The sequence below is a fragment of the Numenius arquata genome, chromosome 2 (genome assembly GCF_964106895.1).
Source record: "Numenius arquata chromosome 2, bNumArq3.hap1.1, whole genome shotgun sequence".
Classification (NCBI taxonomy): domain Eukaryota; kingdom Metazoa; phylum Chordata; class Aves; order Charadriiformes; family Scolopacidae; genus Numenius; species Numenius arquata.
This window is the reverse complement of record NC_133577.1, coordinates 64238885-64264366: the sequence shown is the minus strand read 5'-3', so window position 1 is coordinate 64264366 and position 25482 is coordinate 64238885. Positions and strand designations below refer to the sequence as shown.

The window sequence follows — 25482 nt, the reverse complement described above, 5'->3', positions numbered from 1 at the left end:
TCCTGCAACTCACCATTTAACTTTCAGAAACTAATACGCACACTGTCTGCTACTATATGCAGGTTCTATGGGGTCAAAAAGTAAGCTCAGTATTGTGTAAACTGACAATAATTTACCCACAGGAAAGAGTATGTGGGGTACAAGTTCCTCCTTAAGAGGCAAAAGATGTGCTACAGTGTTGTCCCAGGAATGGCAGAAGCTTATCTGCCTTTACAAACCAGGCATTTGTCCCATGTGACCTTAAGACCTTGTACTTAGTATCTTCTGAAGAGCTGAGGTTTTGATAAATACCTCACTACACACTACAAAAACAGACTGGCAACAAGTTGGAAAATTAGTAGCAAGCCTTGTGACCCATCCTTTTTGTGTGCCTAAACTGGTGAATTGAAATAACAGCGTTTTCAGTTTAAATGTCTCAAAGGTTTTAGATAATTGGCTGACTGTCTGACATTGAAGGGTCATAACTGGTGCACTCTAGGTTGATTCTTTTGGGAAAATTCCTGAGATGAGGTCTTTGACAATTAGGTGTTTTTTAGCTTGTTAGTAGCCTGATGTTCTAGGCTTCTTGTGTTTTGTATGGGAAAATGTTTGCATTCTAAGTATTTTTTTTTTTATTTATATATGTACATACATACATATAAAGTCTGAAATGCCTGTGAAAACGTGTTGGCATGCATGCCTTTTCATAAGGCAAACTAGAGCTACCGTTTAATCTCTTGCTAATATCCTTCCTGCAGCTGTTGTTGCTCTTCTCATCCCACTGATTGATTTGGATTTACATTTTAAAGGAACTAATGTACAAAGGAAGTTAAGAGAATGCACTTAAGCTGACAAACCCAAATTACGTTTTCCCCAGTGTGTTTTAAAACGCTCTGATCTTTTACCCATGTTTGCTACAGTAGTGCTATTTGATGCAATACTTACTTATTTTGCTTGTATTTTCCTATCCTCTTGTATGCATATATACAAGTCTGTTATGGTACAGCAGGCTGTTAGATCATGACAGTTCTTGGAATTCGATAAGCAGCCTTCTGTCCAATACCAGTTACCGCTATTTCCCTTAAACTACAGTCTAAACTTGCCTTTTGTCATGATCTGGCTCAGGACAACTTATTTTGAAGCAGTACGTGTTCTGCTGTCAGTTGGCAGAAAGTCTTTATTGTTACTGACTCCAAGATACTGTATGATCTGGGAGGAAAGAGTATGGAAGAGAGGGATTTCATCATCTCCATTCAGAGAAGTAGAGATGTGATAAATCTAAAATAGGAAAAAATAGATAAATCTAAACATCTACTGAAATATGAAGGGCTTTTTGTGATCAGAAGTGCTGTTTCTTGCAAATAAAAGCTTCAACTCTAACATAACGTTGCTGCGGTCAAGCAGCCCGTGTTGGTTTATATCCTATATTGTTTATAAAAATTTTACTTTGCATTGGCGTCTATCTCGCGTATGGATTTCATAGTGGAATTTTTTATCTTTAAAATCTTATCATATAAAAAAATTATATGCAAGAGCTTAGAAATTTTGATAGCATATCAGAGAACCTACTTATCTATTATTCTTTAAGTTGTAGAGTATCAAATTATATGAAATTTGCTTAACCAATTATATGAAATTGTGTAACTGGGAGAAGGTAATACCTTCCTGACCCTGTCTGGTGCTGGTGTTTTCTGCCCTGAAACACGAGACTTATTAGCTTTTGAAAATTATTTACTATAATACATGTGAAAATATTTTGTTCTCTGGAAACTGGAAATTTTATTTTATTCTTATTCTTTTGTTTCCTTTTATAACTTTCAGTGTTGGTTTAACTTCTGCAGGCCGGTGACATACCAAGAATATCGAGAGCGCACACAAGAGACAGCTGCTCATGCCAGTGGATGGAACAAGGTACCAAATAAGTGACTTTCACTTTGGTATCTCTCACACCTATTTGATGTGCATAGTGTTTTTGCTACTTATGCTTCACAGAGGACCAAGAATAAAAAGAACCCACTCCTTTTTAGTATGACATAACTTTCACTCTCAGAATGGTAGATGTCAACATAATATGTAGTATTTAGATGATTTAGCCAGAAGTTACATAACTTCTGAAAGCATTAGGTCAATCTTCCTTTATTATTGTAAAATGTAAAGGTAGATTTGTTGGTTGACATAATTTTTTAAAAAATAATCATTGAACATTTTTAAATTCCCAAGAAAGATTTCTTTAGCAGTTTTGTAATTAAATCTGAGACAGATTTTCATAATATTTCTCTCCTGTATCTTTGTTCCCATTTCAAGTTCAAAATATATGTAAAATAAGTACTAAATATGGTGAAAATAGAAATTGATAGTATCTTCACAATATTTAGATTGTTCAGAAAACATAAAGATGGTGTGCCTACCTGGTCTCAGGAGTAGCTATTGCAAATGATATGAAGCTTCTTTTTAAAACAATATGCAAATCTGTAAATGAAGTATCATACAATAGTTTTAATGTAGAATGAGTAGAATTACTATTCCCAGATTTATCTTTCTTTATTCATTCAAATTCATCATGTTCATTCTGTGGTGGGTTCAGTGGGCATCAGAAAAAGAATAAAAGGATGAACTAGCTGTTGCAAATTTAATCACAAATTGAGTGTTAAAATTTAGTCTTAAATTTAAAATAGAACAAGAAATCTTTTCCCCTCCTTTTTACATTATTTTTTCATCAGAAATCTTTTCCTTAACTAGATTTCCCTGCTTACTTCACAAACTTATCATCTAACCAAGGGTGAGGGCACTTTTTTAAAGCAGTTTAGTAAACATTTCTTGACAAGTTATTGCCTGTGGCTCCAGCAATTATAATTGGTGTGTGTTCTTTCAATTTATCATCTTGTGATTCACAGCATTTTAGTTTAAACAGCCATGAAATCTGATTATCAAGAAGGTGGCTTAAGCTAGCACATTTTACTTTTCAGTTGGCAAAATCTAAAAACGAGCATAAAACCAGTCGTTGTGGCTCAGTTGGCAAGGGAGGAGGTGGATGGAGCTTGTCAGTCACCTACTGCGTCTCCATATGCTGTTGGTACACACCTCTTGAAGATACAGCCCTGGGTAGATGGATCAGCTGCATTTGGGGGTTTATGGTTCGATTACGATTTCAGCCTTCCTTGTTGCTACATTTGTGCAGCCCCTGTGGCTAGTGGATTTTGGTCCCCATCAGCTTGTCATTGAGAATATCATCCAGAAGATGTCTTCGCTTACCTGAAACATTTGTTGCTACAAAACTTACAGTCCACAAGCAAACCAGAATGGAAATTTTGTAGAATAATACAGCATCTGTCTGTGTTGTTTTCGTGGTAGCTTGGTGCGTCAGGAATGCCCAGCAGTTCCTTTAATAATACTTGTTTTGAGGAGATGGAATACATTTGTGTTGGTTTCATTTCCTTTTTAAAATCCTTTATCATCTTAATCAGAATCATGTTTTATAACAGAATAGATGTAAAAATCTTTCCTCCAACCTCAACCTAGCTTAATTTTCACTCTAAAGAAGAAGCTGCTACAAAAATAATTTTAAAAAGTACTTATAAATAGATATAACGTTAGGTCTAATTAGCAGGCATACAGCAGTGAAATCAGGCTGTGCTGGTCTCAAATTTGTGAAAATCTGAAGGATATATATTTAAATTGACTCTATTGGGAGAACTGAAGCTTACTCCCTTTTATGACTAAATAATAAGAAAACCTACAACTAGCTGAGCTAGCCAAACAAAATAATAAATCACTCCCTGTTATGTGCTCACGGCCGTTAACATATTCTGTAGTTTCTTGGGTGGAGCAGAAATTGAAGATGCATAGCAGCTGTGCTGTGGCAGATGTCAAAGGATTAAAAATGTGGAAATACCTTCCCACAGACAGAAATCTGTGTGATCAAGGCTTGTGTTTTGATCCGGACTAGAAGAAATAAAACAACTGAAGCTGGTAGATGAAATGTGTTCTCCTCTATGTGTAAGCTGTGTCTGTTTTGCTCAGCAGTGGCATCTTGCACAGCAAGATGCTCTTCTTGCTTTCTGTAGCCTATGAACTAGTATATAAAATCTCACTGCGAATTTCTGAGCCTTTGCTGTTGTAGGTATGTATTATCGTACATACGTATGTATAAAAGCCCCACCTATTTAATATGTTGGATGTGGTGCACTAAGAGCCATACTGATCACTTAAAGGCCCGGTATCTCTGTGGCACACAGCAGACTCAAAGTAGTCTTTGCAAATATTCCCTCATGTTACACGTATGAGAAACACAGCATACAGGTGGATGTGGATAAAGGCAAAGGCTTGATCTGTCTGGTTTACAATTGGGAAGGTGTCATTTTTTTGTCATACCGGTTTTCAAAGGACCTATTCACACAAGCATGAGCAGGAAGAAGACACTTCTAAATATAGCTGTTATTTTTTTCCATTTAAAAATGTGCATCTTTTCCAGACTGCAATATATGTTTGGACTGCTGAAGAGATCTGGTTAACTGACTAGCCAGTAGGATGGAAAGGAATGATTTCAGTCACTAAAACATGAATATTGATCTGAATGAGGAATTATTGCAGGGTAAACTAATACATAGGAACATCATTTCTTCCATTAACATCCCACAGAAGCAAAATTTACCCACAGACATTAGAAGTCCTGCTTCTCAGTAAAAACATTACAGGAAAATAAATTATTTCATATATTTCTCAGAAATTGTGATGTGAAAATAATAGGCATCATGTTGGATTTTGTAAAGAAAAGGAGGTGTCTTCACCTTGGGTTTGAAATAAGGCTCTCTAAACCAAAACCACCTCAAAATTAGGGCAAATTATATTTCTGTAATAAAATTAAGGTAATAAAAAATTGAAATACTCCACTGTTGAGTTTATATGCTTTTTCTTAAAATTGAGTATTATATACATACTCCAAAGTACACAATCCCACTATTGTGCATCAGATAAAAGGATAACATACTGATACTGAGAGTCAGCTGAACTGGTAAGTAGGTTAGCAGTCATCTTACTGTCGCGTTTTTACTGATTCATGGGGCCAGAGAATAGTAAAACAAAAATGTAAGAAATAATAATGTAAAGAATTAGATTAATTTTATGTTGAAATAGTCAAAAGGCACACCGAAGTGGCAATTACTTTGGGTAGCTTCTTCGAAGTGTCTGAACTTTCTTTGTAATATTTTTTTTTTTTGCAGACATTTGAATTTGCGATGTTGTACCATGAAATTGCAATAGTGTAAATCATAGAAGTTTTTCATTTACACAATTAATCGGAAATCTTCTGACAGTAAAGTTGTTGTGGGTTTTTTTAATGATTCCCTAGAAGTTTTCTCCTGCCAACTATTTCCTGGCCTGCTGTGCTTGATGCAGTGTATGTTTTCCTTCAGTCAAAATACAAACTGCCCCTGGCATTCCTTCCCAGGCGTACTGATGGAGGGAATTGCAGTTGCTTTGGATTACTAAGCCTGTATTTTTACCTTGGTCTAGTTAAATCTCATCACTGCTCACATAGCTACTCTTATGTAGGGAAAAGCTGTCGTTAACCTTTATGGAAGGGCTCTGAAGGTAATTTCTTTCATTAATTTAGGGACAGCGTCATGCGAACCTGTTCCTGTTCCTCCTGGTCTAAAAGGTAGAAGTGTCAATAATGTCAGTGGGAGAGGAAAACCAGGCAGTGTCTGTTGGTCTGCATGGGATTGGATATTAGAGTATGAACTTGGTCCCTCGCTCCCGAGGCCTGCGGAGGCTTGCTAAATTTGGGAGAAGTGGATGGATTAGATATTTAAGTTGGCAAAGGAAGAAGGCAACAGCCATGTTCAGTATACCAACATTTGAGGTCTCTTCATTTCCTAAGCAGCCTTTTTTGCTTTTGTTTCTCTTGCCTTCAGCTTAAAGTAAATGTCAAGTATTTTGAGATCCCAATGTTCATGCCGTTGTAGAGTTATGTGGGTGTGCCCAAAGCCTCCGAAAGATGCCTCGTCTTGACAGCGTGCTTTTTTTTTCTTCAATCCAAAAAGATTGATGTTTCTTCTGACACTTACCTCACCTTGACCTGTTCCTTATGTTTGTGCACCGTAAGCTTGCACCTCTTCTGCCTCTCAGTTGAGATTATTTACAAGAAACTCAAAAACCCCCAAGGATTTTAAGATTAAAGCACCATCTTGTTACTATTATAGTGACTGCAGTGTTAACTGTTCCTCCCAGGAGAACAGTACTATAACCTGTCTGTCATGGTATTGGACTCTCAGTTGTTAATCAGCAGGAACATCTTAAATTTACCAGATTACAAGCATTTCTAAGGTCCGCATCTGTTTTCAGTCATCCATGTCAGTGTTGCCTGGAGCATCTCTCTCACGAGGAGAGGCTGAGGGACTTGGGTCTTTTTAGTCTAGAGAAGAGAAGACTGAGGGGGGATCTGATCAATGCCTATAAATACTTACTGTCAAGAAGATGGGGCCAGTCTTTTTTCAGTGGTGCCCAGTGACAGGACAAAAGGAAATGGGCACAAACTTGAACATAGGAAGTCCCATCTAAACATGAGGAGGAACTTTTTTACTTTGAGGGTGGCAGAGCCCTGGAACAGGCTGCCAGAGAGGTGGTGGACCCTCTGTCTCTGGAGACATTCAAAACCCACCTGGACATGTTCTGGTGCAACCTGCTCTAGGTGGACCTGCTGTGGCAGGAGGGTTGGACTAGATGATCTCCAGAGGTCCCTTCCAACCCCATATCATTCTGTGGTTCTGTGACTCCCATTTAGTACCAGTCTCGAACCCCGCCTACTTTTCCTATTCATCTTCCTCCAGCTTTGCATCCTAAAGTGGGATTTCTGGAAATAGCGATGGAGGATATTTACAGAAAAGAAAATCGGGCTGAAGGAGGGGGAGACTGGGAAAGGAAGGAGGCATTTGGAGTTCAGTCTGAGTGGTAGTATTAGCCTGCATCTACCTTGTGCAGCTGGGAAACAGCACACTTATTTGCACAGTGAATAGATAGGCAATGCAGTTGTCACAAACTAGGTGCAGTAAAACTTAGAAATATTTTTCTCTTGTATCGTAACAGCGCTTTTTCAGATGCTAATGGCTTCGATTCATACCAGTTTCCTGACGCTGCATATGAACTTTGCCCAGAGGGCCACTGGCGTGCTGTAGGACAATAAATTTAGAGTTTAAAAGTTCAACTGCATGCTGTTTAGGCAAACAAAAACATACTTTGAGAAGGAAGTGTCTAGAAGTGTATAATATGAAGGAGGTGGGTTCACAGGGTCTTGCATCTTCTAGAGTAATTCACACTGCTGAAAGCTGAGCATTCAGTTAAAGACAAAAGGCTTGGAAGGAGGAACGGGAGCAAGAAATGAAGGAGGGAATTCTGTACCTGTTAAATTCGGCGTAGGAGGGAGAGTTTAACGTGGAGAGGGGGTTGTGTTTGTCACTTTAAACACATTGGTAATGTTATGCTGCTGGGAGGAGCTGTTTCTTTCTGTCCTGTCTGACAGCCAAGTGTGAACTTCCAAAGAGACTGTCTAGTGCAGCCTATCTATTCAAGAGTGTGTATGAGTTTGCTGTTTAAATGCAATTTGGAGGCATGTCCCTTCAGACTATTTATAACGTTGCATCTTTCCACTTCTGGGGTAGCAAGTTCTGCACCTGTTCTGAATCTTGTGTTGGAAAAAATGGGGCTTAAGAAAGCAGTGCAGTCCTGTTCTGTGAAACTCTCAAGTTAGGCCGTGGTGGTTTGCTTATCAGATTAAGTGCTTCTTTCTTACTGAATTGTATTATGTTTCTGCCTTGTGTCTTCATAAAAGTGAAGCGTATAGTCCTTCGGACTTGTAGATTCAGACCTTTTCTGTGGACCACGTGCATTCTTCTGTTTTACCTACATAGTCGTATTGATAATGCTTTCGGTATTTATTAACAATCCTTGTTTGTTAAAGGTCTTGGTACCCCTGGTTCTGCTACAACAATTTCTGATGGAGTTAACCAGACGGGGCCAGGAACCACTGAGCGCACTTGTGAACTTCGGGGTGACGTATCTAGAAGACTATTCTGCAGACTATATCATTCAACAAGGAGGATGGGTAAGAAGACAACGTTTGATTTTCATGCTTTGTTCAAAGCTTATTTCTAAGTGTGATACTAGTCTTAACAGGACTGAAAGCTAAGAGGGGTTGCTAAAAGTAAGCAGATGAGAGAAGGAATGCCTCAGAAAAAGCAAAAAAAAAAAAGCAGGAGGTCAGGACCATGTAGTTGGAAAGGGATCTTGGGCAGTCATCTGTTTCATCTCTCTGCCCCAAGGCAGAACTGACTTTTACCCATTCATTTCTGATGTTGACATTAGAGACCTATGTGATTGGACTCCGCAATTTCCCCAGGCGGTATGTTCCAGTTCTTTGCATGTCTGGCTTGTTGGATTGCCGTTGAAATTGAAGAGGTCCTCAGATGTCTAATAACAACTACTTTTCATACACTGTGCGTTAAGATGCTAATTTGTTGCTATATGGTGAGGTTTTGTTTGTATGTTCTTTCCTGTTAATATACATAGAGAATTGCATGTAGAAGCAAACACCTGTCACAAGAGCTACTGTGGCTGAGAGGCTCATCTTTTTAATATGATCTTCATACTCTGGTGACTGCTGGAAATGGTATATGGGTATTTTTCCTCTTAAATTTCAGAGGGTTTTTTTGGCACATAAGTAATTGGGGAGCACTTCATACAGAAATGTCAGTAGGTACTAGTTTATTTTTATACCAAGTGATAAAATAGCTAATGCATGTCGGATTTTATAGCTGTATAGGGACATGGATAGAATGAGCAATCAAGATTCCTTTGTGCTGCATTTCCTTGTGGAAATCTTCAGTTCATGGTAACCAGTGTTCCTGAGTCATGGCACGCTGCGAAAGTTTCATTTAAAAATACATCACAGAGGCAGCTCACAGCCAACGGCTGGGTCTCGAAGGTAAAATTGTGCTAAAGGAGGCTGAGCTTTAGATTACTGGGTTTGGGAAGCAGGCCAGATTTGAATGGAATTAATCTGGGATTAGTGAAATGGCTCCAGCAAGTTGATTTATTCTAAAAAGAAAAGCTCTTCAGGAAAACCCAGTGGTTAAAAAAAAAAAAAAAAAGTGCTAGTAGGAAAAATCTCATTCAGACAGCTTCTCGTATTTCAGGGTTCTACCTGAGTTTTTTTTTTTTAAGAGTAGTTTGTTCCAGAATTTTTGCACATCTGCACCTTCCTGTATTCTTTCCCTCCCCGGCAATTGTGGATAATGGTTTTCAAAGCCTTTGGGAGGGATTGTTTGTCTTTAATGGACAGAAACACTAACAGCATGCAGCCAAATGACCTTAGGTCGTTTGATAAACGGACTCACATTTCAAAGTATTTTCATCATAGAGAAGGTCCTTACTTGCAGCTTCAAGACAGATGGACGTTAGTGCTGTTTTGCTTCGCTGCTTTTCCTTTTTTTAACCTCAGAAAAGACTGCAGACTGTTCTCTAGCCCCTATTTGAGGCCTGCTGTAAACATACTTAATACAGCATAAAGCCTCTCAAAACAAGCAGCTTTCCAGCATGGCCTCTACGGGAGGGGGCTGTGCTTTGTGTTTGTGTGACTGTGCATGTATGTACAGATCTGGGTAGTCGGTGTTTCATGGGCTACGAGCTTGTCTGTATACATCCAGTCAGGCATAAAATCAGACTGACATAAGCGGTACAGCAAACAAGCCAGAGCTATTTTTGAAACAGCAGAAGAGGCGAGGAAAGAGACAAGGTGATGAAAATCCTTTCCAGCCGAATTAATGTAGCTGCACTAACCCTTTGTGAGTTGCTCTGGGGGTGGGGTTGGGGACCCACTGGCCTTGTGGATTTACTTGGAGGAAGGCAGTGTATGGTTCTACTGTCTTTTTTCTCTCTCTCTCTATCTCTCTCTCTCTCTCTATTTTTCTTTCTCTCTCTCTCTCTCTTTTTCTTTCTCTCTCTCTATCTCTCTATCTCTCTATCTCTCTATCTCTCTCTCTATCTCTCTATCTCTCTATCTATCTCTCTTTCTTTCTCTCTTTCTTCCTTGTAATGAAAACATACATTTTTACTGAGAGCCAAGCTTCTTGATTTCTTCTGAAATTTGTGGGATGTCATTCCGGGGATGGCGGTGCTGGGAGCGGGGCGTGGGGTGAGGGTGGGAGAGTGTGTGTGTTTCTGAGAAGGGCAGGGGGAGAGCCGCCTGGCAGGCTGTTAGCCATCAGGCAAACGTTTTGCATTTTATGAAGATAAGCATCTGCCACCGGGGCTGTGTGTGCTGGATCAAGTTGTCAGTAATATTTGGCTAGAGCCATAAGGGCAATGTATAAACCTGGGTGCCTCCAGTGAATTATGTTGCTGTGACAGTAAGAGGTTCAGTTTGTGTGTTATTCTGGAGCGGTGTGAAGACAGGTCTTTCCTACAGCTGCTAAGAGCTTACTTAAAACTGAGAAGATACCAGAAGAGCCTGTCTGTTTTTTCATGGATCAGGAGCAGAGGAGAGCTTCACAGGAGGCAGCTTTTCAGGGGCAGACCTGATCTGTAGCGTTTCTGGTGCTGTCTCTTCCCTTGGCACTATATAATTTGGGATCTTCCTCAGTTTTTTGGGTTGAAGCCAACCTTTGCCAGGAGGGAAGTAGCCACTTGAAGGTAAGGGGTCAGCTGAGCCCTTCTTATGCCCCACTGCGGATCTGTGGAGTCAGAATTTTACGGAGCTGTGTCATCCGGTGGGACCACTTGCTGCGTCATGCTGTGCAGCCAGGATGCGGCTGGAAGAGCTCCTCAGGGCTCTGCATATGCGCGAGACTTCAAGTTGTTTTGTGGGCTCAGGAGGCTTGTCGGTCCAGGAAGGCATCTGATTGAGGATGGTGGACAGCAATTAACTAGAAGCAAGGGAATAAAGGTTGATAAATTGGATCGCTAGGCAGTAGATTTCAAGAAACCGGGGTGGCTTGTGAGGAATGGGAAATTTGGGATACTAGAGGTAGAGCCTCTGAGATGAGAAGTTGCTTTTTAATTTTTCATCCTAGTCCTGGTGATGAGACGATGTGTTGAAACAGGGAATGTTGCCTTCCTATTCTCCCTTCAGGCACTAAAATTGTAATGTAGTTAATTTTTCATGGGAGGGTGGGACTGGGGTGTAATGGTTGGTAGGTGAGAGAATGGCTGGCATATTTTTATGTTCAAGTGCATACGATATTTTGATACTTTGATTCTGGCCGTTGTGTATGCTGTTCCCCTTCCCCTTGGTCTGCTTTACTAGTTTAGGGTGAAAGTCTTCCAAGTAGGAGTGTCTGCAGTGCGCTGTATATTGTGCTTGGATGCAGCTGTCAACATAACCGTGAATGAAGAGATGAAATGACTACTCCATCTAGTTTACAATCTCTTAGATTTGCAGGTAGACGTGAGTTGAATTTGGAGGACCGTAGGAAAGCAAGAAAATCTTGCTTCTGAAGAGCCTCCCCCTTTCACTAATTTCAGTGACAGGTTTGGCTGCAGCTCTTACATTTTACCCTGCTTGACTTTAAGTTTTAACGTGATCTCTCTTTTGGAACAAAAAGCATGTTTGATATTCCAAGTTCTCTAAATAGACACGTGTCGGGACACACATTTTTTCTTCTTCTTCTTCTCCTCTCTGTTTTGAACCTAAATGGTCATACTAAGATCTCGTTCCCTTATCATCTTGAACCATTGCAAACTAATTCCCAGCCTGATTTAGCAGTAGTTTCTTCTCTTTCCCAAAAGCAATGGTAGGGCTCAACAAACTGACATGCAGTGTACATCCTCTCCCCTCCCCTTTCCTCCTCTCCCCACCCTCCTCCTCCTCTCCCCTCCCTTTCCTCCTTGTACCTCCCCTCCCTTTTCGCTCTGTCTGACTTCTCCAGGGCTGGATGCTGCTGCATCAGAAGCAATTCTTGGTCTCCTGGAAAAGTGCACAGTAAGGCCAGTCAGTTGGTAAGGATTTTTTTTTTCCTCTTCCTTTCCCACCCCTCCACCCAAATAATTTATTTCTTCTCAAGCTCTGCGGATCCTGTTTTCCATGCTTAGATTTCATCTACGTTGGAGTAGTCTGGGAATGTCTATAAGGAGGAAAAAGCATAAGATTACTTGGAAGCTAGCTGCTTGCTTTTTTTTCTCTCAGATTCACATTCATGTTACCAGCCCACCTGCTTTTCAGTTGTTTGAAAGAGGTGAAATCAGTACATGCAATCGGTGTTTATCAGTATTCAGTTAATAACCTTTCTTCTCTCAGTAAGAAGCTGGTACTTGTTTTTGTGACCAGTAGCTGAAATTGTCTCTGCCTTCCCAGGGTTCTTGTCTCCTGATGTTCAGATCTGGATTGGAATTTAACTAGTTATTTGCTTGTGTTGAAGAAAGTAAAAGTAAATTTGCTTGAAATATGCATAGTGTTTACAGTTTCATAACTCAGCCTTAGAAGAGCTGTTCTTGGTTTCCAGTGTTTTGTCTTGCGCTTTTCTGCCGGTTTTGACGTTTTCTTTGCTGCTAGTGATTGAATAATTTCTGTACTAGAATCTGTTAACAATCGGGAGAAGAAAAAGAGCAAAGAGACACTTGCCATCCTGAGGAAGGGAGGCAGTCAGTTTGCGTTACCGGAGATTAAAAACTCCTGCAGCAGTCCAGGTGTCTGCCTTGAGAATGACAATGCAGAAATAGAGAGACGTGCTCCACTGGAGGAGAGAGAAGTTTAATATGGTAGAGATACAAGAAAGGGCAATCTAATTAGAGAAGTCCTAGAAGGGAGTTTCCCTTTCAAAATAATTATACTTTATGCTTGTATTGTGGACCACAGCAGTGAAACATCCACTTTTATTTGTAGGTAACTTCTTTGGTTACAGTAATAGATTTTTTTCTTTTTTAGGCACTGTGGCTGAATGAGAAGGAACTTAAATGGTCAAGGAGAAACTAGATCTCCTTTCTTTTTTCCCTTCCAACAACTTCAAATCAGTCTGTCTGAAGAATTGGTCTCTAAATAACTGATTTTACTTCAATGTAAACTGCTAAGACTGAAACCTCAAAGGGTGTTGCTTTGGTGCTGACTCCCTGCAGGTAGTAGAGGTTATGTTGGAGGGCAGGGGAAGGAAAAGGATCGTTTCTGCAGGCTTTTCTAGCCAAAGCATTCCTTGAAGGGGATGAGAGCCGTGGCTGCAATCGGTGTGCTTTGATTTGGTTCACATAACTTTTTTCCTTTTTTTTTAATTTATCTTTTATTTTTTCCTTATTGAAAAGTATGGTCCTGTTTGTGGGCTCTGCTGGTTTTCTTGGCTCCACCTATCTTGACAGTTTGACAAAGATGACTACTATAGTAAATACCTGAGGGCTTTTCATTCCTTTTGTTTTTTTTTTTTTTTTTTTTAATGTGCACATTCTAGATCTGGGTGTTGTCAGCTGCCCCTTTTTATAATCCTTTTCTCTGAAGGATGAGTAGGGTAACTCTGTCAGGGTCTGACGAGGCATGGCATAGGGGGGCTGCGGACGGAGGCACAGGGCGGATGGAACCCCATCCCGTTCGGCGCGGGCAGGAGCGAAGCTCTCCCGACCCCAGCAGCCGCCTTTGGGAACAGCCTTCCCCTGCTCAGCCCTCGGCACGGAGAGCACTTCACCGGTGCACGGCTGCTCCTCTGTTACAGCTAGAAATCATACTCCAAGCGCATTCCCAGCTCTGGGGAAATCTGTTGTTTTGGGAAATTTTCATTTTTTCCCAGAGGGGGATCTCTTGGGACTCCCTGGAAACAGCCCAGTTCGTCGCTCCTTGCTTTTTGTTTTTCAGACACTAGATTTTAAGCACAAATGCATTTGATGGGGTCCCAGTACTCGTATTGTCACCGCGACGCTGCTGGGGCAAGGAAAATAATGACTGAACCTCATTTCTCTCTGTGACAGGTTACGTTACAAGATAAAGTCAGCACTCTCGCCTAAAAAACTTCCTAGCTGTGTTGAGTGTTCTGAATTTTTTATCAGGGTAAAAATTGCTCTCCTGGAATATTTGCGTTCTGGCAGCATTTCCTTCTGTACTTCATGGTGCTCTTTTTTGGGAGATTTTATGTGGGTCTGTTTCATTGGCGGGGGGGGGAATTCAGGGAACACAGATTTTTTTTTTCCCTCAAGGTGGCACTCCTCTCTGACCTGTATATAGAATTTTTGCTTTTACTGGAAAAAAATCAAGATCTGGGGTTTATGGGTGGCTTGCTGGGCTGTACAGCTTTTCTGGGGGCTTTTTAGCATTTTTGGAGATGAGTTTTGTATGAGTTGTCTATCCACATCATTCCTTTCCTGAACAGACTTAACTGTAACCTGCCCGTGTATACTTTAAGAACCGAAGCGGAGAGACCAGTCGAGCTTTTCAGAACACTTAAACCAAACCTAAAGCAAACCCTAGAAGAATACACAGGGGATCCACAGCAAGGCATAGTCGTTTTGCATGCATCTGCTCTTCTGAGCTTACAGGGCAGGGCTTTCAAGATGCGGTAAATGCTCTGTTGGACAGTCATGGCCGTCTCTTTCCGTTCGTTATCTAATACCATCTCCGTTACAGATTCAATGCGTGCTACTATTCCCGCTAGTTTTTAAGAAAAAAAATGTTACTTTCATCTTTGAGACATTCAGAGTTTGGATTTTAATATTTATTTCCACCAGAAGCAGCGTTACATAAATCAGGCTGAAATTATTATTCTGCTAAATAAGGATGGGTTTTTTCTTACGTGGAGTTAAAAGTTTTTGCTGTTTACCGAAAGTAACTACTATAGTTAGTAAGTCAGCTTGTTTCTCTACACTTAATAACAGGCCTATTAGAAAACCATGAAAAATAGTATTGTCATCATGAGGGTCAGTTTCCAAGTCTTTTTTTGTTTTGTTATGTTTGTTGTCTTTTAAATCGTAATTGAAACTTGACAGGTGTTTTTAAGTAGCAATTTCCTACTGTATGTTAAAGGTTGGTAATGTTGTGAATCCACTGCTGCGAGTGATTTTCAGCAAAGTTCAGATTACTGACAGCGGCAGGACTGCAGCTGAATCCAAACTGATGGGTTCTGTTTATTGGAAGACCTTTTGGATATTTTTTTTTCATTATTTTGTTACCAGTTTACAGTTGTCCAGTGGAGCTCACCCTGTAATATAATAGCTACAACCTATCCTGAGGGCTAGTCTAGCACATTCGTTAGGAATGCTTTCTGTCACTTGTAGAAGTTCTTCTTCACAAGACTTCTACAAGTCAAACCACATAGGTTGAGGACAGTGATGGACTTCTGGAGCTCCTTTTTTTTAGGTCTGCAAATGCCACCTCGACAGAATTAAGTTGGTGTTCTCCTCAAGACTGCCTCATCTGCTGTGCTCATCCTTGTGTTCTAACCAAGAAGGGAACTATCCCGTTCTCCTTCTCATCATAACTTGTGCCAGCTCTTCCCTCAAGTGGCAGTGGTTGGGATCAGGAGTGGCAGGGTGCTGCAGTGAGGGACTCGCTCTTGCTTCTCTAGAGATACGTGACGTGGTTCTGTAAGTGTGCTGGATGAGGGAAAGCGCTCTCAAGTTTGCAAGTCTCCCATCCCATAGTTAAAAAAGAGGAAGTGATTTTTCTGATCTGGAGCAGTAGACTCTCCGCTTACAATAAACAAAGCAGATAAACAAACCCTTACATACACTCCTTATTTACAGTTAAGTCTAAAGTGTAGGGCTTCTATAAGGCATCAGGTTATTAAAATCCTTCCACATGTTCCATCCTGTCCTGAATTAATCTGTCTGTGGGAGCTTTGCTTCTGGGTCAGGTCTGTAGACGAATCAAGAGAATTGTCCTAAATGTCATTCATTTTTTATTGCAGCTGCTTTAAAAGGAAAAAAAAAAACAACCAAAAAACAAAAACCCAAGAATAAAAATGTGCAACCTCAACCAAATCAGCACAAGATCCTAGCTTTATCGTCTTGACATTCTGAATTAACTCTTAATTCAGCTCAAGAAATATTAGTCACATATCCTAAATAATGCCTATTACTGTCCGGCTTTTCAATTAAAACTTCATAAGCTTTTAATGAAAAAAAAATAGTGAAATTACCCAGTGACACTCAGCATGTTAACTTTCCCCCAGGTTTCTCAACCTCAGGTGATCTCTCTCTTCAAGCTTGGGGAGTTGTGTCCCCGAGGCACTGACATGGAAGTTAAATTGCCTGTAAAGACAGAAAGGAATCAGCCAGGCTTAATAAAGCTCTGATTTATAGGGAGCCAGCGACTGATAACTCTTTTGAGGTCAATCCAGTCCATACAGAGTGAGAAAAGGAATAATAAAGTGCTAGAGCCTCTTTGGCCCTCTTTTCTGCTGAAGGCAGGATGTAGTGTTGGTACACGTATTAATGAAGTATTTGAAATGTTGGGGATTGCCCATGTTTTCCCCTGTTACCATCCCTTCATTTCCTTACCCTCTCCAAAGCAGTTTATCCTGCACGTTACCCTCAGCATCTGCCCAGATCTTACCTGTGTTTTGTGAGAAGTGTTATCTCCAGTCAGAGTGCTCACTCAGTAAAGCACACGGCCTTTACAAAATGCCCTGATACGTGGGAATAACTGGAATAACTAATCCTTGTATGTCTATGTCGCCTCCCCATCTGTTTGTTAACCTGCTGAGGATCTACTGAGATGAGATATTTTGCTGGGCTGGGCAGCTGCTGGTCCGTGCAGTAGCTGTGGTGGTACTTTGTCTACATTAATTGCTTGTTTTTGTCACGGTCAAATCATCTGTGGGTTCGCCCCCAAAGAACAACTTTGGTTTTACTCATGAGAGAAAAGGGAAGAGTTAGAGTGGTGGATCAGGAATAGAGCAGAAGCAGAGGCTAGAGGAATATGTATTGAGGAGTATCAGGATGGCTTAAATGTCACCGCAGTCTCTGTGGCCGATTGTCCCCATTGACTATGGCACCATCCCTGGAAGTGTTCAAAAGACAGGTTGACGTGGTGCTGGGAGACATGGTTTAGTGATGGTGTTGCATTTTGTTGTTTTGTGGGTGTTTATTTTCGTCAGTTAGGTTGATGGTTGGACAAGATGATCTTGAAGGTCCCTTCCAACCTAGAAGATTCTGTGATTCTGTGACTATGGGTGGCTCCCTCCTCCCTGCCGGGGGCTGCTGAGTCACTGCTCAAAGGCGTTTGGCTTTCGCCACCGTGCAGCATAGGACTTCAGGGGAATTGAGGCCGTCTGAACACCTTCCTAGTTGGTGCTTTTTTTTAGTTTATTACTGAAAAGAAGTTTGCTACAATCGCCAGAGCTCACAAGCAAGGTGTGGGTTTGGAATGGGGTTTGTTTTTTTTTTTTTATATGCTTCACGTTGAACCAGCCACAGCAGCATGGGTGCGCTTCCAGCGGTATGGTAAGAGCAGACCTGGTACCAGTTGTGTGTGTCCCTGTTCTTTTCGCTGGCGGGAGATTACAGACGTAGTCTGGTGTGTTGGGATGTGCTGCGCTGCGGGAGGGAAATAAATTGATGCTGATTTGTGGGAGGGTAGAGCTGAGAGGAAAGGAGGGTCGTACAGAGGTTCAGGAGACTGCAGGTTTTACCCCTCATTATCTCGTTATTTAATTGCTGTTGTGCTGAGTCCGTATTGCCTGTGGAAATAAAAAAAAAATTGCTATGATCATAGGTGCCTGTTAGTAGCTTACATCACAGTGAGAGTATTTCCTACTTCATCAATATCCAGAGGGAATCCTGATGATCAGAGGAGCAAGCGTACGAACCCAGAGTGTCTGGGCAGCGGGGCTGCCTCTCCAGCCTCAGCACGGGGTTGTGGAAGCAAACCACAGTGACCCGCTCCCTGCTGTGCTGCTCTCCAGTCTCTGCTGGAACGGCACGGCTCAGTGCTGCGGCTGGAGTCCCATCCTCCCATGCTGCGCAGCAGCTCAGGCCCACACTGCTCAGGATTTGGTCTCTTCGGATCCAGTAACCTCTGCCTTTACTTACTCTTCTTGGCTCTTCTTTTCCATTGCCTGCCCTTTGCAATGCCGGTTGCTTCCCACTAGGTTCACGGAATCACAGAATTGCTGGAGTTGGAAGGGACCTCTAGAGCTCATCTAGTCCAACTCCCCTGCTAAAGCAGGATTGCCCAGAGCACATCACTCAGGACTGCATCAAGGTGGGTCTTGAAAATCTCCAGAGAAGGGCACTCCACGACCTCCCTGGGCAGCCTGTTCCAGGGCTCTGGCACCCTCACCCTAAAGAAGTTTTTCCTCATATTTAAATGGAACTTCCCATGTTCCAGATTGTGCCCGTTGCCCCTCGTCCTATCGCTGGGAACCACTGAAAAGAGTCCGGCTCCATCATCCTTCAACCCACCCTTTAGGTACTTGTAAACATAGATAAGGTCTCCCCTCAGCCTTCTCTTCTCCAGGCTAAAGAGCCCCAGCTCTTTGAGCCTTTCCTCATAAGGGAGATGCTCCAATCCCTTAATCATCTTAGTTGCCCTACGCTGGACTCTCTCCAGTAGTTCCCTGTCTCTCTTGAACTGGGGAGCCCAGAACTGGATGCAGTATTCCAGTTGTGGCCTCACCAGTGCAGAGTAGAGGGGGAGAATGACCTCCCTCGACCTACTGGCCACACTCTTCCCTATGCAGCCCAGGATCCCACTGGCCCTCTTGGCAACAAGGGCACATTGTAGAGCTGCATTTTGTTTTAATGGCCTGAGCTGCATTTGATAAAAATTCCATTCTTCTAGAGAAACGTGACTTCCGAGAGGGTACTGGAGCCTTGAATTCTTAGTCACTGCTCGCAGAGCAGAACTTGCTTTGGATTTGTTGGCATGTCTGTGGTGTCTGAACATTGTCACAAACGTATTGCTTTATTAATTTGTATTTCCTGCTGTAGCAAGACCTCGTGGAGAACCCTAGGTGTTCGATTGCTTTTAACCTTCCCCTGAGGAATTGTGTGTACTGTTTTTCTTTAGATTTTCTGAACACGTTACTGAGCCAGATGCTGCTTCCCACATTCAAGCAATTTAAAGGCATTTATAAAGAAAAGTTCCTTTTGAAGTGCTCTGTGAGATTCATTTATTTGTTCACAAATATCTTCCAAAACTCCATGGGCCGAGAAGATGAGATTTAGATCCCACCCCTGCCAAGATACACTACTCAATCTTGACATTCCCAGAGCTGTCTCCACCATTGTACAAAAGTCCCCAGGAATCGGTCTATCAAGTTTTGCAAAATGGCAAGGTGTTTTGGGGGAGTGGAGAGAGAAACCTCACTCCCATCCTCAACTCGCTGACCCCTTTTCACAAAGTTTTTTGATAAGAGAATAGTTTCCACCTGTAGTCACGCTCGAGCGTCTCCGTGGGCCAGACTGAGCAGGATTAAAAACAACTCAGCAAAATAAAGAACGTGTTTGTTTTTAACTTGGAGCAGTTATCCGTAACTGCATAACTGCGTGAATCCGTAAAAAGTTGTTGAACAACTGAGGAGGTGTCTTGGAATGGGAAGCTATAGACAGGAGACTGAAGCAGAACCAACCCCCAAACTCACAGGTGTTGGAAAGGGTTTAAAAAGATAGGGACAACTGCTTGGAGTGCTGTAGGAGAGCTATTGTGTGCAGAAGGGAGCAGGGAGAAAGAGAATGAATGGATTTTTAATTTTTTTTTTTTCTTCGTGTTATAATGGGTCTGAACAGGGAAACTTGGTAATGCTCTAGGCAGTCCTGCTTCAGCAGGGGAGTTGGACTAGATGATCTCTATGGTCCCTTCCAACTCTAAAAAATTCAGTGAAATTCAGTGAAATTCAGTAATTGAATGAGGAATTTTCAGGGAAAGGGTTCCCAGCACTGCAGCACTTGATAAAATGTCCAGATCATTTTTGTTAGGAGCAAGGGAGTAACTGAATCTTTGTTAATGGTTTCACAGACTTCTGTTATATGGCATAGCAAACTTTGGGGTTCCTCTCTGCCCCAATCTCTTGCTTTTACGTTCTTGGTATCACACCCCTCTTAGGTTCTTGAAGCAAATCTCTTCTGTGTTAGGTACTCAGCAGTCAATGCATGACCGGGATCAACAGCGCTGTTTTTTCTGTAAGGAAGGAACCAGTCAGTATTTTTACACTTGCAGTTTCTCTAACTGGAGCCCACTGTCAAATTTTTAGGATGCCTACAGATCTTCCCTAGCTAAATAAAAACAAACAAACCCTGTCAGCATCTTTGGTTGTCTGTGCTCGGTTGTTTGTTTTCACTTAAGTTGTGTAGCCAAAATTATGATGACAGTCTTGGAAAGTGAACTCATTTAAGAATAGCTAAATTTGTTTGTAGTAAAGTACTAAAATTACTGTAGATTCCAGCTTGTTGATACAAAGTAGAAATACAGGCTTCAGATAGCACTAATAGTGTGATAAAATTAATATAAGAGAAACGCTGTTAGATGAAAATGGACAAGCAATACAGAGCGCTTGGATAAAACGGTGAAGTGAGTGGTATTCAGCTGGGCTCATGTGCGTATGTTTGCTTTCTTTGTTCTGTTTCAGTTTGGTTTTCAGACTTTGGCGTCTTGTTCTCTGGTTAATCATGCCCACGTGGTATGGTTTGGTGAGGTACTCAGCGATGCAGTAACATCAGGGAAAGGAGGAGCTCCCAGCAAAGCTCTTATAAGTGGTTCTATTCTCTGGAAATGCCAGCTGGACCGGCTGGGTTTTGTAATCTCTTCTAAAATGTAGGTCAGACAACTGCTGCTCCTGCCGAGGCCGGCTCATCTTTCCACCAGCCCCACTAAGTTTCCAGGTGTCCTGTTCCTTCCCGTACAGGGGAGGTGATGCTGCCGCCATCGCTCACGTGTTGTGTCCTCCTTTTCCTTCGTAGGGGACGATCTTCACTTTGGAATCCGAAGAGGAAGAGTACCCCGGGCTCATCGCAGAGGACAGTAATGACATCTACATCCTGACCAGTGACAACTCGGGACAGGTGAGCCCCCCGGAGTCCCCCACCGTGACCACGTCGTGGCAGTCGGAGAGCCTGCCCGTCTCCCTGTCGGCGAGTCAGAGCTGGCACACGGAGAGCCTGCCAGTCTCCCTGGGACCCGAGTCCTGGCAGCAAGTGGCCATGGATCCTGAAGAAGTCAAAAGCCTGGACAGCAACGGAGGGGGTGAAGAAAGGAGTGAGAACAACTCTTCCAACTCAGATATTGTTCACGTGGAGAAGGAAGAGATACCGGAGGGGATTGAGGAAGCAGTGGTGTCAGCCGTCGCTGCAGAGACCATGCAGGCAGCCTTTCCAGAACCCCCTGCTTCTTTACAGGAAGCCAAACCTCAAGCTGAAATTGCTGCTGCTGAAAAAGCACATCCCTCCACGCTTCTGCGTACGAAACAGGAGGAAAAGGGAAAAGTGGCTGAAGAGCTTGTTGAACCTGAAATCCCCGTATTAAGTAAACCTGTCCCAAAGTCAGCCCCATCAGAAGAAAAAGCTGCACCAGAACCCGAGAAAATACTGCTTCCAGGGGAACAAAAAGTGGGGAAAGAGGGCCGTTTGGAAGAAATAGAAGAGAAATCCTCCGCTGCAGAGGAGAAGCCTATCTTATTGCCGGAAGGGAAATCTATATTGCTGTACGGTGGGGCTGCTGCGGTAGCTATATTAGCTGTAGCAGTCGGAGTAGCGCTGGCGCTTAGAAAAAAATAGGGGAGCTCTCTTGAGGAGGAGGAGGGGGGAGAAAGAAGAGAGCACGATCTGATTTTTGTAGTTGTGTTACCTAAAGGTTGAGCTGCCTGCTGTTTAATTGGACATTTGAGTAACTTAATGGTGATGGGGTGAGGTCGTTCAATAAGCCTCCAGCTATGGACAATCACGTTTTTAGTAGAATTGGGGCGGGGGACTGGTTTTTCGTGATTAAAGTACAGGGGTATTTTTAAAAAAAAAAAAAAAAAAAAATTCTGCAAATTTAAGAACTTAAGTGCAGGTGCTGAAGAAAGGGGTGCTCGTACTCTAGGAACTGGAACAGAGAATCCCCAGGGGAAGGGAAGAGCCAGCTGCTGCCAACCCCTGGAGTTCTTGGCTTCTCAGACTGACCGCTGTTGCAGCTGTGCTGTCTTGTCTCCTCCCGTCGTGCCCCCCCTCGCCCCCCCCCCCCCGCCCCCGGAGCCCTCCCTAAGAAACATTAGCCAACCTGAGTCCTGTAGCGAGAGGCTGGTCTCCTTTTTGTCTCGGCTTCCTCTCAGGTACAGCACTGCTCCTCGTAACCTCGCAGGTTCCTCCTAAGCCCCAGTGGGAGAGTGCTTATTCTTACCTCTTTGCTCACACCGGTTTTGGCCCCTAACATTTACTGGAGCCCCATCCTGTAAAGATGCTGCCTCTCTGTAGCTGTATTATCTCTGAGCATCCTGGTGTTCCTGGGGGAAGGTTGGGGGTGGGGACGGGGAGAGGTGCAGGACACTGCTTTTGGCTGCCCGGGAGGGTGGGAGGGACAACTGCTATTTGCTGGTTTGAGAATCCATGTGCTCCGCTCCTGCTGGGCCCACTTCACTGCCACCCTTCAGTTACCAGAGGTGCAAAATTCATGCTGGACACGGTGCCGTTCTGATCGGTACTTCGATAGCAGGGTTCTAATTGAGCAAAGATAACGGCAAAACTGCGTTTGGAAGGGAGGCCGATGCCTCCTGTGCAATTCCAAGGTGAAAGGCCATGCTGTCCTGCATCACGCTGCAGCCTGTGTTGTTTTTCCCAGGTTAAGGACAGAGTATATTTAGTCCTAACTTGGTCTTGGCTGTGACGGAATCCCAGATAACATAAAGCAATGGATTCTAGTAACTGGGCAAAACAGCATTGAACATCTCCTCTCTCTCTCTCTCTCTGCCTGTTCCTGACCTGACCCGAAGTGCTGTTCAGCGCGATTTCTTTTGCAACCCTGAATCTGTAATAAGATGAATTTAACAGGTTCCCAACCGATGAGAAAGTTACTTTGGAAAAAAAAAAAAAAAAGCAAATCCCTCTTGCTGCGGTCACAGCACTTCAAATGTGTGTGACGAGAAACCTTGTAAGTATTGCCATACGCGTTAGTTACTGCTGGATCCAACCACAAGCGTTCCTCTCGCGGTGTGCGTTTCTCTGTCGGGCTGGCTGTCTGTCCTTGTCCATACGGCAGCTCTCTGGGCAAAGCCTTGGGCTTTCCAGGCAAAACCACTGAGGCATCTCAGAGGGTTCGTGGTGGCAGCGTGGCTTAGACCAGGCGGAGGTAGGTGAAAGGGAACTCGGGATAATGTAAAAATGGAAATGTGAGCTTACGGGAAGCTTACTCTTCATGAAGCACAAAGACAAGGTACTTTATTTCTAAATAAACCTTATCTAGAGTATGTCTCCCAATGAGCCTGTTTCTTAAGTGATCTGAGAATGAAGAGATTTTAGCACGTTCTCTATTTTAGGATATTCTTGCTACATATCCCAGGATGCTGGGAAGTCGGTAAGAACCTGGCAGATTCTGAGGAATTTTTTTTGTTGTTGTTTAAGCTTTTTTGAGAGTGGATTTTCTAGAAAACTTCTCGGATTTTGAACTGTTTGTGTGAAATTGGCTATTGAGAGGAGGGATTGTCACGTGTGTACTGCTGCTGCGGAGCGACCGTGGGAGCTCTGGACTTTGCTGTTGATCACTGATTGCTCTTTTGCCATCTACAAAAGGTAGCAGATTGGCCTTAACAGAAAAAAAGAAACCCTTTATCATGTTGCAAAACAGAATTGACTTTTTTTTGGTCGTTTCCTGGTGCCCTGCTGGTACTGTCATTGCTGTGCTGTGTGCCCAGAACAGGTCGTTGGGACCTCCTCCTGCCATGGACTCTCCGGTGTCTGCCTTCCCACCACTGCAGTTCCCTCTCCTGGCCCCCTCGCGTGGAGAGGAGAGGTGTCTTTATGCTCCTTTTGTCATGAACGTGCACAAGTGTTTACAGTTTAGCTTCACGTCACCTGTTGCAACAGTGACATGGTCTGTGAGGGTACCTGGTCCTATGTGGCCAGGGCTGCTTTGCTGCCCAGGAAGTCGGGTGGGCCTGTCCCTCTCCTCCTGCCTTGCTGATGGCTTTGGTTTCCTCTCCGGGCATGTTCTCTGTGGGAGAACGGCTGTTCTTAACCCAACTTACATCCTCTCCTGACCAAAAATGATGCACCTACATTTGGGACATCCCCCAACTGTAGTCACACAGCGGGGTTACACTAAAGTACCCACATGCACTCTGAGCAGATTGATTTTTTTTTTTTTTTCCCTATGCTCTGGATAATTTGTGTACAAGGTCAGGTGTTCTTTTAGCTCTTCTCTGTACAAGGTTGTTTCAGGAGTAGCGTGGGTGATGGGTACAGGACAGAAAGAAATCCAGAAGAAATCCACACCAGCTTGTTGGCACAAAGAGTCCAGTGGGGGATTAAATAAAGCATCTGCTTCCACACACACAGAGCAGTGAGAAGGTGGCAGCAGTAGTAAGGAAAACAAATTACTTTGTTTTGTGAAGCATTTTCCATGGTTGGGTGAAAGCCTTGGGTATCTGCTGTGTTGCTACATTTAATGGAGCATCAGCTTCACCATGTGTTTGGGTTGTCTGGTCCCTTCTTTATATGATTCTCATTTTAGGGTCTTACAGGTTTGACAAGATGGTTTGTACCATCTTCTCCCCCACCCTGCTGCCCCTGCGTTTAGAAAATTTATCATAAGCGTCTCCTCTGGGAACACTGCATTAGCTAAAAAGGTGGGTTATGGATTTGCATTCTACTGAATTTGGGAGTCCTGTGATCAGAGCCAGGACAGGCCCTTTGGAAGTCACCAAAGGGCGGGTAAGCTCAGATGACAGCGTTCTTACAGGCTTGAGTGCCAGGCTGCTTGCTGTTGTAGGTGTGAATTAGAAAATGGAAGGGTTCCCCCCCCAGTCTTCAAGTATATTAAAGTAATCCTAAACTGCAGGGTCTAATTACCCTGAACTGTGTGATGCGACCTCTTTTTAGTGGATCTCTTGCAGATGGCAGAGGAAAGGCAGTAGCTATATACTTACAAAAGGGCATATAGAATTTCTCTTACTTGTGTTGCTTATCCCCTTCCCAAAAGTGCCTCGATATCTGTCCTTGAGTGGCCTGTACCTTGATATAAAGTATCTACTTTAGACCCAATCTTTCTTCACTTTATCCTCATCTGCAGCACACCCTGAAGCTGAGATGCTAAAAGAGCAGAGGACTGGAGCTACAAAAATGTTAAATACATAAAGAACTGCAGTGGGCAGCATGTTAAATAAGGGGCTGGCAAGGAAAAGGCTTTCAAGGTAAGGTGCATTCAGTTGTGCTTAACTCTAAGCTACACTGACTTGGGCATCGCAGCTGGGAGCTGGGCAAGATCCTTCTTCAGACAGCATTCCTGGAACAGCAGGCTGGGAGCAGGGATCGAAACTCGGAATCCCTCTTGCATAAAAGCCATCTCACTGCTTGTTGTGGCCACATGCTGTGTGAGAGCCTGGTGGGCTCCTGCAGAAGATCCAGGCTGTGGGG

General features: G+C 43.0%; 1 protein-coding gene across 1 annotated transcript in view; it reads left to right on the top strand.

The window, feature by feature from the left end:
- BCL2L13 (BCL2 like 13) overlaps positions 1 to 22112 on the top strand; it is a 39501-nt gene extending 17389 nt beyond the window's left edge. Inside the window, exons 5-7 of the mRNA XM_074164671.1 lie at positions 1821 to 1890; positions 7934 to 8077; positions 20839 to 22112. Coding sequence (XP_074020772.1) covers positions 1821 to 1890; positions 7934 to 8077; positions 20839 to 21651 — 1027 coding nt within the window. The 3' untranslated portion in view covers positions 21652 to 22112. The remainder of the gene's footprint in view (positions 1 to 1820; positions 1891 to 7933; positions 8078 to 20838) is intronic.
- The last annotated feature ends 3370 nt before the right edge of the window (positions 22113 to 25482 follow it).